This window comes from Diadema antillarum, unplaced genomic scaffold (genome assembly GCF_040938485.1).
Source record: "Diadema antillarum isolate AM-2024a unplaced genomic scaffold, OU_Dant_1.0 seq00000423_RagTag, whole genome shotgun sequence".
NCBI lineage: Eukaryota > Metazoa > Echinodermata > Echinoidea > Diadematoida > Diadematidae > Diadema > Diadema antillarum.
Window position 1 is genome coordinate 130,521 of NW_027271406.1, and position 14,746 is coordinate 145,266.

General features: G+C 38.6%; 1 protein-coding gene across 1 annotated transcript in view; it reads left to right on the forward strand.

Moving 5' to 3' along the window:
- Positions 1-14,746, forward strand: part of LOC139732441 (prestin-like) — a 30,152-nt gene that overhangs the window by 8,177 nt on the left and 7,229 nt on the right. The window contains exons 2-9 of the mRNA XM_071643300.1: positions 6,134-6,427; positions 6,927-7,043; positions 8,253-8,363; positions 9,701-9,939; positions 11,019-11,183; positions 11,543-11,695; positions 12,412-12,494; positions 13,297-13,444. Coding sequence (XP_071499401.1) covers positions 6,134-6,427; positions 6,927-7,043; positions 8,253-8,363; positions 9,701-9,939; positions 11,019-11,183; positions 11,543-11,695; positions 12,412-12,494; positions 13,297-13,444 — 1,310 coding nt within the window. The remainder of the gene's footprint in view (positions 1-6,133; positions 6,428-6,926; positions 7,044-8,252; positions 8,364-9,700; positions 9,940-11,018; positions 11,184-11,542; positions 11,696-12,411; positions 12,495-13,296; positions 13,445-14,746) is intronic.

The following is a 14,746-nucleotide window of genomic DNA, read 5'->3' on the forward strand; positions in this document are numbered from 1 at the left end:
TAAAGTGGATCCGAGCTCAATCAGCATCTATCTTCTTTCATATCAGGTACATCTCTTTTTTTTTTTAAATATTCACCTTTTCTCTCTCATTTCTTTTTAAAACGTGAATAACTTATCAAGTGTGATTATAAATACTACATAGAACAAAATAATTATTATCCTGCTATAAACCTCTTCGATCCTCGAGCACTGATGGACTTGATGTGCTCCCCCCCCCCCGCCCCCCCCCCCAAAAAAAAAAAACAACAACAACAAACAAAAAACCAAAAAACACCACAAACACAACAGGAACATTTGGGATAAAAACTTTTACATATAGTTTAACTTACCCATTGAATTTGAAGCATTTCTCCAACTACAAATATTTTAAAGAAAAATCTGAAAAGACACTTGTTAGAAAGTTAGAGTTGTTATTATGAAATACACTATGGTTATAGATAATTTTATGGTTTTTATTCTCTAGGGGTGATATGACTAGACACTATAATTTCATTAATGATAACGTGTATGTTTGTCTGTTTGTTTGGGTTTTTTTTATATTTTCACCTGTCCTATATCTTGATCGTAATGCAATATTATTTCCTATTATTCTGTTCTGTTGGGAACTAGTGACCCTGACAAGACTCCGGTCTTTTGTAGTTTCCATGTTTCATTTATAGTTGTTATTATGTTACGTATGCATGTTCATGTACTTGTTTCCTGTCCTCAGCTTGTCATTGTACAAATTATATGTTTTTTAAATGAAACAGAATAAAGTTCAAGTACAAGTTCAACTTCAAAGTTCATTTATTCTATTGAATCTTCCCCAAAATCTGCCTGAAAAGCCACACGGTATCAATATTTTGCGCAAGATAAATTCGTGCTGTCTTTTTTTTCGATAATTGTCTCTCTTGATCTTTCTTAAAGCTCTGAGGATAGACATGTTCGTATTGCACCATGAACACCGCAATGGCTGTTGGTTGCATTATAAATTCTCACGTTTATTGAAACAACCCTTCATCTAGCACATTTTGAGAAATAGTCACACTATTATTTTTATTATTATTATTATATTATTATTATTATTATTATTATTACTGCGAAAACTTTAACGTGATTGACCCAATAATGTATTGAAACGCCAACTAACGACTGACTTTGGTCTGCGCGTATGTATTAACAATCATCGTCTACGGTAACTATTTCCTTTGAATGGGAATAACTTTAATCAATACATGATGTTGGCAGTCAGTCCCTATCTGTCAATAAGAAAAACAAATTTCAATTATCTTCTAGTCCACCCAAATTCCAGTAATGAAATAAACTAAATCAATTTATGTGAAGAAGAAACACTTTATAATTTTGTTGTATTACAATCTTTCTTCGATTACAGCAAAGAGAAACATAGATGGTTATAGTATTCAATAGATAATTTTCAATTTTGAAGTATCATCAGGTGGTTTTTATAAGGTATATGCAGTCCCCCAGCACCATTATAGTTTGGACTCGCATGCAATGTGTTGCAATAAAAAGCGGAGGAACACCATGTCCTTATCGCTCAGTCGATTCAGGCTCTCAATTTCTTCTTTATGGTGTTTATTCTCCAATCATAATCTCACGCAGTAACTTCACAAATTGTGACATTTTTGTCCACCAATTTAGAGAAATGATTTTGATTTCGTTTTCGTGTCGATGCCGTACGGATGTTGTGATCAGTAAGCAACTAAACTGTTTTATTAATGATCAAGTAACAAGTTACTGGTGTACACAGCCTAATTCATTTTTTGAGTTATTTGCCAGGATTCTCCGATGCATTATCCAAAATTATTCGAGGACTACTATTACCAAGTTTGATTAACACAAACAATTTATAAAGATAATCAAACTGTCGGCATTAAGTTGATCAAGTGCACATGCACACACTCGCACACAAACACACACTTCCAAATATCAACCAAACTTTTAAATGTCAACGCATTGTTCATGTGCACATTGTTCTGGAATACAGACTGTCTCAATATAGTTTATGTAATTTTCTGTACATAAATTCACCTATGTGAATTTACATTACACCAAGCTGTTTCGATGACAATCAACTATAAAAAACAGTAAGTGTTGATGGAAATAATTCATGTTTTTTATTTTTCCTGTGGTGCTTGGATGACTGAAACTACAATTTCTAGACTGACTGGTTATTATGTTTTGACATATCCGATGATTACGATGAATGATAAGGTCATTGGTTATGATATTCGTAACTTAATTTGTCAATCAATAACCAAATGGTCACCCAGGGTATAGCGAGAACTTCTGAGAGCAATCGAACCCGGATGTCTGCATTGGCAGATTTGGCTATAGAACGTTTTCCTGGAAAAAACATTATCTTAAACTTTTGCTCCCATTACTATACAATCACCTCCTTTCAAATAAAATGAAGCACCTCAGTTTCATATTACTGTACATTTCATTTGGTATGTTGTGTGTCTGTGTTTGTCTGTGTGGACGGAGGTCGGGGGGGGGGGGTTAATGCTCGTGGGTGAGTATTAAAAGAGTTGATGTTCCCTGCAACTTCGACGGAAAGAATCTCTTGGCGGAGCCTCGACACCCATTTGTTCGTTTTTGTTTCTTTTCTTCTTCTTTTTTTAACCAAAAGTAGGGACGGGGTGCAGCGCCCCCAATCCGCCGTCCTTGACCCTTGAGGTACAAAATAGGGTTTAAACTAAATTGGAAAAAAAAATGAAACAAACAAACAAACAAAAAAACCCAGAGAAGCTTTGAAACGCCTTAAGCTATATTCTCCTTTTCGCTGTATAAAGTCAGTGGAAGAAATTGATACGATGATCTTAACATGTCACTGAACAATACATATTCCGCATATGGTTAGATAATGCTCTTATTGAAACCAAAACCTTATCTCACTCATACGGCCTTATCAGTTCGCGTCCCTTCCACTTGGCTTGAAAAGTTGCAGAGAGCTGAAAATGATATCTCGGTTCAAGTACCTTACGTGACATTCAATCTTTCTCTCATTAGACCCTCAAATAATTGCACTGGTGGCAAACACAGTACTCGAGAAGTTGAGTTCAAGACCCGTCTGAATTGTGGAATATATACATTTAGATGTCGCGTCCGTTTTGAGAATGTACCATCAAAAAAATCTCGCATGTGGTGAAAGTGACGGGTTAGCTCCCTTTGGGATCAAATCTCATGCTAATTACAATTCCTCTTAGCAAACGATCTAAATCTCTGGAAAATCTGAGTTTAAGGTAAACACAAAATAGAAAAGAAAAGACAGACTCCTTGGCCAGTGGCCCCAATACATCACATGGTTATTATCATTATTTTTTTAATTATTATTACTGTTCTTACTGTTATTGATATTATTATCATTATTGTTATTGTTATTATTATGGTTATTGTTATTGTTATTGTTATTATTATTATTATTGTTATTGTTATCATTGTTATCAATATTATTGTATCATCATCATACTCATCAAAATCATCATCGTCATAAGTTAACAAATGTTATGGTCGGACATTATCGGTTTTTCCTGTCCTTAGTGTTAATTCCACGTGCCTTCCAAACAAAATCTAAAAAGAAATCATTACTAATACATGTAATTGAAGTTCCGTAGGATTCCGGGGGTTCCGTTTTGCTCATCATGAGTTCAGCTTTCACCTGGACAAGACTAATAAACTTCATTATATACACGTTTTGATAATAGCAAGATCTCTGTGCCATTAAAGTACAACAATATGGCAGAGCGTATAGCTCTTTAACAAATTGTTTCAAATGGGAACCTGGTATACCAGGTTCCCGAGTCAGCAACTGTTTGACGGGAACCTGGTATACCAGGTTCCCAAGATGGAGACAGGAGTGTCTGCTTTCGTGGTCTGATTTCATGTTTCTTTGTGTTATAGGTTAATACCCTGAAAATGGGTTTGAAAAAAAAAGAAGAGTTTATTCTATCAGCATTGTTCTTTTTCTGATGGAAAAATGTTTATGTCGCAGAATTATTTACTTCTTTTCTGATTTAGTTTGCGTTTATTCTGCTGTTACGCCCGTATGAACATGTACAAAGCGATCAAAGCTGAGCTCAGTAGATTTGTGTGTTTGCTGACACCAGTCATCCCGTTCAGGTGCCTGGTTTTGTGTAGAACAAAAGAGTCTGTCAGCCTGTCAGTGCACGCTCTTTTCATACCTCGCACGCGATTAATTTGGAATGTTTTCATTGTTTGATGGCACGCACATTAATGTACAAAAAAAAATGTAAAGTTGATCGTGAAAAGGGGGATATATACATGTACTGCTTCACTGCTTTCGCACAGGTGGATTACCAACCTGTCCGTTATCTGCTGACAGGCAAAAAGAAACTCGTTTGGGGACATTAAAGGGTGTGTACAGTTCTGTTCGAGGTGAAGATTTAGCTTTTAACGTTTTGTGAGATATTCAGAAACCACTCTATGAGATGTCAAAGAGCATGCAACTCTAAGGGGTATCAAAAGTTTATTCGATGAAAATCGGTTTTGAAATGGCTGAAATATCCAAAAACAAGATGAAACAAAGAGATACTAATAAAGTTGGGGCATGTCGCCTTTTATTATTAGCATTTTTTTGGATATCTCAGCCATTTCAAAAACCAATTTTCATCAAATAAACGTTGAATCCTTCTTAAAATTACATGCTCTTTCATTTTTCATAAGAGGCTTTTCATTATCTCACTTAGGAATGTTCAAAACATGAATCCCTACCTCAACCAGTACTGTACAGTCCCTTTAAAGGCTCTCGAAAATTACGAAAGGAACGTGGTCACCTGCTACACGTAAGAATAATTGATTAGGCAAGACAGCACCTAACATCAGAAGTAATATCAACGCGGGACATGTAAGCTCCAGCCGAAAATTTGATTATACCCTGATTGACAACAAGTCTTTTTAAAGTAATTCCATGCAAAATTGGGATAATTTGATTATGTTTTGATTGACAGTAGGTCTTTAACTTTAGGATTGATAGAGCAATGATCCCACGTTCTGCTCAGCATGAGGCAATTCACAGAAGCGCCAAATGACAACACTATTATCTTGTAGCATCTGTCTAGAGTATCACCTTCGCCCTCAACGTCAAGAGACACCAAGCTCAAACAGTCAGTGTTAACCAGTGTCATGCAGGGAGAGAAGTTGAAGGTACTTTGGACAAGTTTTTTTTTTTTTTTCCAGTCTGAATGTTTTCAGTTAGATTGAATCATGCAAGTATGTTATATGAAAATGGTGTGTGTGCTTCCCAAAGGAAAAACAAATTTCGATTGCGTGAATACACGTACTTTCGAGCCTTTTGTGTGCAACCATTCTTACTGCACTGCACTGCGCCAGCGCTAAGCCTGCGGGTATAGCCATGGTTTATTCTTTGCAAGATAGGGTGTTGTCTGTGCAGACCCTAATTCCCCCTGCCTCTCTCTTTCTGCTGTCTGTTATCCAGACAGCAAAGAGATGCTGTCTGTGTATCTTTTGACAGCAAGCTGTCAAAGGCAAAGCTCATGCGTACCACACATTCTGCGCCCTTTTTCTATTTGAAGGCTTGCTGATAACTTTCAGGCTACGGAGTATTGCTGCTGGAAAACTGAAACTTTTTGACCTTTTGAAAAAACCACGAGACAGACATTGCTGCGTGCTATCGAGGTTTATCTTCTCCCTAGGAATGATTATAATAATACATGTATTAGAACTAACCAGGAATATTAGCTCTCGATTGTCAACAATTCTGCGTAGCTTTGTATAGAGAAGAAGGACGCTTGCTGTCCAGGTGGACGCCACTCACTCCGGACTTTCTATGACTTTAGCTGCACCTGTCATTCATGAGTAACTTAAGTGTATTACGTAACCACGACGTGACTTGGAATGACTGAAAGTGAATAATATTCAACCGTACTAATAATCATTGTTGTTGTTGTTGGGCCAGGTCGGGCAATATGCCATAAGACGACTGGGAACAGTCGGAGTCTACATGACAAGTGTAAACAAATTCGCAGACAGACTTTGTTGATGAATGTTATTTTGCTATCTGCTATCTGCCGATCTTAGTACGCCATTGGTGTAGCCTTCTTACCGTGCTCGATTGTTTTAATAACGCCCTTTCTCATGGCTCGTTGTCCAGAACATCGTCCACTCCATCATCGCTCCAACAACCTCTACGTCACAATGGATGACGACTTCCAAGATGGAGACCTGGGCAACACCAACAACGGCGACGCCGTCGAAGAGAATGAAACGAGATCGAAAGATGGGTCTACTGGCTCTGAGCCGCTAACTGTGGTTGTCGACCGGCCCCTCTTCTCGACGTCTAGTCTGCAGGAGAAATACGGCTACCAGCCCGTTCCTAGTGTTGGGATCCTTGAGAGTATCCAGACATCCATGAGGGGATATCGATGTAATGCTCACAAGCTGAAAAGTAAGATTATCAATTTTCATGGCGAAAGTGACAATAGCTGCGTATAGCTGTTTTGCTATAGAGGTAGATAAGTTATGCAAAGCCTCTGTGCGTGACTACACTCGGTTTCTATTTTCACCATGACAAGGTCTTGTTGGCGGCACAATTAACAAGATATTGCATATTCAATCTTCTTGCTGTATGCCATTAATGCAAACAATATGACAGGCACAACCTGATATTGTAGCCTTGCCGCACACAAAATAATATGGCAAAGAATATTAAGGCTCCAGGGCAAAAGATAGCTTACGGTGTAAAAAGTTACCTGAATGTAAACTGTGAGTAACTATAGTTTATATGTTATGAAGGGATGTTTTTAAAGCACTCTTTTTTGCATGCCTGTTGTCTTTTATTGTACCTGGGAGTTCTGTCCTTGTTTTGTGCGCATGTTTGATTATTGTTCCCGTTTTACGTTCACACGTTCACCACGACTTCTCTCCTGTTCAATTCTAATGCACAGAGTTTTTCATGTATGTGTTCCCTGTCCTGGTTTGGCTTCCAAAATACGACCTCCGCAACAATGCCATTGGAGATCTCATGGCCGGACTCATTGTTGGTGTGGTCAACATTCCACAGAGTGAGTGTCCTCCTCGAACAAAAATAATAATAAAAAAACAAAAGTAACAAACACATACACATACACATACACAATCGACTACGTACAAGATACTGTGACATTACAACACGCATAAGTAAACACACTCTTTCGTGCACAGCCGTGTCAGACACATGCAGGTACACAAAACATACTAGTGCAATCAGTGTACAGATACAACTATATACTTATAGAAGAAGCTAGTGCAACTGTGCTTGCAACCATGTGTGTAATGTTGCGGTGTCCTATCCGGAAATTGATCGTTATCGTATGATGGAGCTACAATTTATTGTAGCTCCGTGATCATCATCCTTCAAGAAAAATATTGTAGAATTGAATAATGCGTCTTGATAACACGATGCCCTCAACTAACTGCTGCGTAAATATAACTGCCTTATTGAAAGAAAGAAATGAACAGATAACAGATTCCATAACTTTTCATGTTCAATTCAATTGAAACCCATTCTGTTAGATTTTACTCTGTTTACTGAATTCAACTATTTTTTTTTTTTGGATGTGTTGCTGGATGTCACTTCATCATTACCTATACCTTGTCTTTTGAAAGAGAGAAAGGATTTTACCATGATGGCGCGCGTGAAAGAGCCCAACTTGCATCGCGTCATAACGTCATGATGCATAACGTCAATCGCAGCACTGTGATGAATATAAATGGTATAATTATGAAGTAAGCATTAAAGAGTGTATACAGTTCTGGTTGAGGTGAGTTTTGGTTTTTAACGGTTTGCGAGATATTTAGAAACCACTCTATGAGATGTGAAAGAGCATGCAAATCTAAGGGGTATCAAAAGTTTACTTGATGAAAATCGGTATTGAAATGGCTGACATATCCAAAAACAATGTGAAACAAAGAGATCCTAATATAAGGTGTGACTTGTCGCCTTTTATTATTATCACTTTTTTATATATCTCAGCCATTTGAAAACCAATTTTCATCAAATAAATGTTGAATCCTTCTTAAAATTACATACTCTTTCATATGTCATAAGAGGTTTCTCATTATCTCACCTACCCGTTCAAAACATGAATTCCCACCTCAACCAGTACTGTACAGTCCCTTGAAACATGTTCAAAACCCTCTTATGATCTCCAAAATGATGCTGTTTGAATATCCATTTCCCTCCAATGTTCTCATTTTTGGACGTTATCCACTAAACTGATATGAATCCACAGGTATTGCGTTTGCCCTCCTGGCTGTCCTCCCACCGGTCCATGGTCTTTACACCGCCTTCTTCGCCCCGCTGGCTTTCTTTCTCATGGGATCCTCCCGGCACACCTCGCTCGGTAAGTTTGTTTGTTTGTTTGTTTGTTTGTTTGTTTGTTTGTTCATTTCCATCGGAGAAGATGGCGGGATAACCCATATTCAGCATATGCTAAGCTGGTCATCCATGGGGTCCAGTTGGATGTGAGACGGGACCATGTGCACTTCACCGGATTTGACACCCTGCTCTTTGCGATGAATGAATGAAGCGGGATCTTTTACGTGTATGAGTTTTGACTCTCTCACACACGGGACCTCCATTTTATGTCCTATCCGAGGGACAGAGTGTTTTGCCTCTTGCTAGAGGGGACAGTATGGTTACACCTGGGGCCCGTTTCATAACACTTGCCATCAGTGACAAGTTGTCTTAGATGTGACAAGCTACTGAAATACTTGCATCTGATTGGCTGAGAGCAAATTTGTCATAGATATGTGGCAGTTATCACTGATGACAAGTTTTATGAATTGGGCCCCAGGGAGCTTCTCTTTCCACCTCCCTGCTTACACACAACATTGCTCAGTCCAGACTCGGGTTCAAACCCGGGCCGCGTGGGTCGGAGGCAGACGCGCTACCGACCGAGCCAACTCACCGCCCGATGTTGATATCTTCAGTGTCTCCATGGTGTATGATGCATGAAAGGAAAGCTCTCCATGTCTGTAAACTTCATCTAAACTTGAACAATAACATGCTTGTTTTCTTACGTTTATATAACATAGTACTGACATAATACTGTCTGTATTGATATTTAGTTTTCTGCGCGGTCTCAACATCCGTCTCAATATCTGAAAGTCCCCCCCCCCCTCCTCTATCTCCGGTAGATATAAAAGCTCTCTCCTTTCATGTGTCTATATCAATCTCTCATTCTGTATCTTCCTCTCTCTCTCTCTCTCTCTCTCTCTCTCTCTCTCTTCATCAGTAAGTCATTATATATCTATCAATTATCTGTATCTTATCCTCTAGATAATGTATCCTTCTTTTATTTCGTTACTTTACACAGGCATTAACATTTTGCCACTAAAATATTTTTCCTCTCATCTATACTTCCAGGCTAGAGAGCCAATTGATCTCTCAAATCAGTTGCATCTCTTTGAATTGTCTCTTTTTTACCGTACATTATCGCTTGTTCCACTTATATTTCTGTCAAAATACTGTCCAAAGTCGTAGTCGCTTGAAGTCTTCATAAGAACAATAATTAAACACAACTTAAGGAGTAGATTATCAGTTCCCATTTGCTCTCATTTATACTAAATTAGCAGCAGACCACTCGTTTAATGTCCAACATATGAACTCTATACTCTCGACCAGTGCCTTTTTACGAAATGTAATATGTATTTTCTTGGTGAATTCTCCTTACTAAAGGAACTTTTGGGGTGGTCGCCATCCTGTGCGGTGACGCCGTGGAGAGAATCATTGCCGACATGTACCCCTCCACGACGGTCGCACCCTCGACTCAGTCAGGGTTTATGACATCACCTTTCGATGGTATGACCTCACCAGGCTTCAACGTGTCTGCACCTGTAGAGGAGTCCTGCGGACCAATATGTCAAGAAAGGATTAAGTTACATGCAGCCCTATGCCTCCTTGTTGGAATCATTCAGGTTAGGGGATCTTGTTCCTTTTTGATTATCTAATAAATTATTTTGATTTGCCCAAGTTAGGCTTATTCATAGTGGGAGCTTTCGTCAAAGAAGTCTTATCATCAGGTATCCATTTCCTACTCGAGTGCTGGAAAGAGAGAGAGAGACATGGCAAATTAACCATGTTATTTAAAGGGGAGATTCAGCCTAAATATAAGTTAGTCTGGTATAAAGAGTAAAATATTACGAGTTCAACGATATAATTTTGATCGAAATCGCATGAAAATGAGGAAGTTATGACATTTTGAAGTTTCGCTATTTTGGGATATGCAAAAGTGAGAATGTCATTCCCTCACAACTTACTATATAGTTTATACATAAAATTGTAAAATTTCTGGTTTTTCATTCAAACGCAATTATGCCCGAGGTTTAGATCCTCGTATATCTAACTGATCACCATTCTAAAGTTATTCAACCGTATCATGTTTCAGACTTCAATGACAGAAACATTGCATTTTCGTCATTTTTTTTGTACGGATTAAAGGAAAATTGTGAGGTTATGACATGGTTAGCTCACTCATATGCATATTCATATCCACTGTACAAGAACCGTTTTGCAGAAATTAGCAGAACTTGTCATAACTTCCTTGTTTTTGTTCCGATTTCCGATTTTTTTTTAACCTTTGGACCGGATTTCCTCTTTAAGGATGTTCAAACTGTGGAGGACCCGAGCTCAGAATAACAATTATGTTGAAGGCACCAGTGCCAGAATTTTCATCTGCAGCAAAGCGTGCCTACTGTAAATGTTCTTTGTATGCAGTGCTGCTCAGAATGAACGTTGACTGAAAGAAGATACGATGATGTACGACAAACATTTTGTGTATGTAATTGAGCAACAAGAAAAAAAATTAGTCAGACTATTTTTATGCCAAAGGTGACTCTATCATAGAAAGTCGTACAAATTTCTAAATGTTTCTTTAATGCAGGAACATAGGATCAGAAACTTACGCACGTATGTCTTATCGTTTTATGATCAAACTTTCTTCATTTCATACCGAGTTTCATATGTCAAAACTGCGTTCTCCCGTTTCACCCATTAGACTGGCCTGGGGGTGTTTCGTCTGGGTTTTGTGACGGTGTACCTGGCGCAGCCCTTGGTCCGGGCTTTTACCACCGGAGCTGCCTGTCACGTGATCACGAGTCAGGTCCCGCCCCTTCTGGGACTGAATCTCCCCAGATACGCTGGACCTTTAAGTCTTATCTACGTAAGTTTTCCTCCTGTGTTTGTAGAAAACAGCTTACATAATGTACGCTTTTACATAGGAACGAATTCATCGTTCATTTTCATGTTTTCATTTTCATAAACCTGACAAGAAAATCAATGCTCTCAGCAAACAATATAGAGACGATTTATATAGTCTACATACTAAGTTCATTCGGTTTTTGCTCGGCTGCAATAAATTTTTCTTTGTACTGTTAAGGTGTTATCCAGTATGCCGATATCTTTGACGATGATTCAAACATCGGAAGAATATTAATGTGATGATATATGATATATATACATACATATATATTTATTTATTTACGTAATGCATACAATTCGTCCATCATCCTTACTTTCTAGACGTGGCGAGATATCTTTATTAATCTTCCCGACACCAACGTGGCTACGATGTTATTTGCTTTGATCGGACTCTTTATTCTGGCTCCGGGAAAATACCTCTCTGAGAGGTACAAGAAACAACTTAAAGTCCCCATCCCGTGGGAGTTGCTGGTGGTAAGGTATCACACATGAATATTTTCCAGTCCAAACTTAGGACAACGTCGGAAAAAAAAATATATATATATTGACATTCGAGAAACGTTGAAGGTCCATTAGAAACTTCTGCCCCTCGACATAGACTGGTTTGTATATGTTACAACTGAAATTTGTCGAAATCTCTCACTCGTATCAAGTACCAATGTTATTGTCTAATCTTGGAGTCTTTAGGTATAGGACCAATGTGCGATGTTTGATCACACAACAAACGGATTCAATACTTCATATTTAAATGGAAAAACAGTTTTAAGGCGTCTTTAGTTACAGAAAAAGCTCAGGAAATAAACACTATCATGTAACTATTGCATTTTGACAGCTGATTTGATGTTGTTGTATGTCTAAATAAGAGTTGCCAATTTAGAACAGCATAAGATGTGTGTATATGAGCTTTTTCTGGCTTATTACTGACGCTTGTAGTGACGATGTGCGCACCAAATACCCTGCTTGTTTGTTGTTTTTTCTGCTTTCTTTTGTTTGTTTAGACTTTTCCGTGACAATTAACAATTCTGCTGGGTGTCACGACACACGTTCTGTCTGGACTAAGTGATACACTCTTATTCTTCTTTACTATGGAAGTGATTGTTTCGAGCCCTCTTTGTTGAGTTATTATTTTTGCTACTTTTTTTGATAACTGATCCCCTTTCCTCGCATGTCTCGAAATTGTGGATTGGCAGGTCATCGTCGGCATTCTCGTCTCGTATTACGTGGAGGTCGATGTGCGGTACGGCGTCGATATCATCGGAGATGTCCCAATAGGGTATGTTGAGATGACCAAAATAATCGCTCAACCCAAGCTACAAACAAAAAATAATTTGCTTTTGTTGTTCTGGTTGTGTGACTCTCATGTGTCGAAGAATGACGTCATTAATCTGCCAACTTCACTGTAGTGATACACATCATTCACTAAAGGCAGCATCAAGGTTTGCTTCGTGATGATGGGCATTACTCGTGCATATCACGATATGACGAAGTTAACCCATTCCATACGGGAACCTTGTGGCCCGTGTATTAAGTCTATGGGGATTTTGGAATTCAGTATGGAACGGGTTAACCAAGTGTGCGCCAGTAATAATTCATCCTGTACTCAGTGATTGCGATCCACCTGAAATGAAGTGCATGAACAGTCGGACCTGGTAGAGTGCTTAGGACCTCACGGCTCTTCAAAAATGGAAAATATGAGGGGGAAAAAAACACCCATATCAAATCTCAACAAAACCAATGACTCTCCGAGGTTTCCGTCCAGAGATTCTTCCCGTTGAAGTCGGGGAGGGGTACCACTGATATGCAGGCACGCGCACGCACACACTATACCCCTTTCATATTGGCATCTTTGGATGTAAAAGAAAAAGTTCCGCAGCCTCTGCCTAGGATAATATACTCTATGATCTAATTATCTCTAGTAGAACATTTTTCAATTGTTACGCAGAGTAAAGAGTCCCAATAAAAGTTGCACATGTTAAATGCGAGAGAGAACGAATGAGTCATTACACTTCCGAAAATGAGGTGTATGCCATGTTCTTACTTCAAAAATTATCTTCTCCCGTCGACGTAATGAACAGATTCCCTGAACCGGCCATTCCTCCAGCGTCGTACTTCAGCCTTCTGATCGCCGACGCGGTGGCGATTGGTATCGTAGGATTCGCGGTATCCGTCTCTCTGGCGAAGATCTTCGCAACAAAGAACGATTATGAGATCGATTCTAACCAGGTACGACAGAGCGCTCGATGGCTCAATTTCATATCAGATTCCGCAGCATTTTACTGTGTTGTAGATAATGTACTATAATGGCCTATCTGGCTTATATTCGACTGCCATTCATCACATGTGGTTAGTTAAGAAAGTAGACGGTGATAAATATATCATAGGATTCTACACTTGCAAGTGCTGACGCAGGTTAAGGCACATGTGCATCGAAAGGGTGAATATTTCGTTACAATTTCTCAAATACCCCATGCTCTTTACCATCACTACAGGATGTACAATGGCTGTTTATGGCATCATGCAGTCACTCTCAAATTAATACCACGTGGATATATAGGGAAAGCACTAAACAGTGCTGTAGAGAGCGCCAACGGCTTTACTTTCACGTTTGTTTTGTTATTCGATGGTGGACTCTCAACTTTATGTTTTATTGACGGCTCCAATCAATTCCGTACATATCTTGTTGTCAACAATATTGGTAGCCATTTATGGTCTGTTAATCTTTGCCTCATGAGGTGAGATGAAATCAGAATATATCATCTCACCCTTTGCTGGCGTGTCCTACTCTCCGTCTCGTAAACAGACGTTTACCGTGTGAGTAAGACGTTATAACTACTCTTAAAAACGTGTTTATTGAATTGGCAGTTTCTTCCACTTTTATTCCGCGGCATCATTTTTTTTTTAAATCTGTCACGATTTACCCTTGTCTGGTAAGAGAAATGCGGAATGAGATTTCAGAAATTCCTGAAAAGAAGCCGTTGTCGTTATTTTCTATTGATTCCTCTTCAGGAAAGAAAAAAAATCTGTATTGATTTATTTCACAATCAAACATTGGGACTATTTTTGACTGAGCTGTGTTGATATACGTGACCCTGATGACAAAGTGTAGAGGCCAGAACAGCGTTGGTATAATATTACCACGGCTAGCATGCAGTTGCGTACATTAATTATACAGTTCATGAGTTTTATTGTGACGCCCCTTCTTTTCAACAAATGGAATTTGAGAAGAATGTGAATCAACATGAATCTTAGCTGTGCATTTGTGACATCATGACATTGATTGAGTGCCTCAGAGACTATGTTCATGTAAACACATTCCGAAGAGTCCGATCATTTGTCATCTCATCTTTGCAATACTTCAAAAGCTTCAAAAGCGCCCGACTAAGAGCATTAAGTTGATTCTTTTCCTTTCATCGTTTTTCCCCTCTACTTTAATCTCTAGATATTAACATTCTCTCTCTCTCTCTCTCTCTCTATACATATATATATATATATATATATATGAAGAGTTTGTTTGCAAAAACCGAT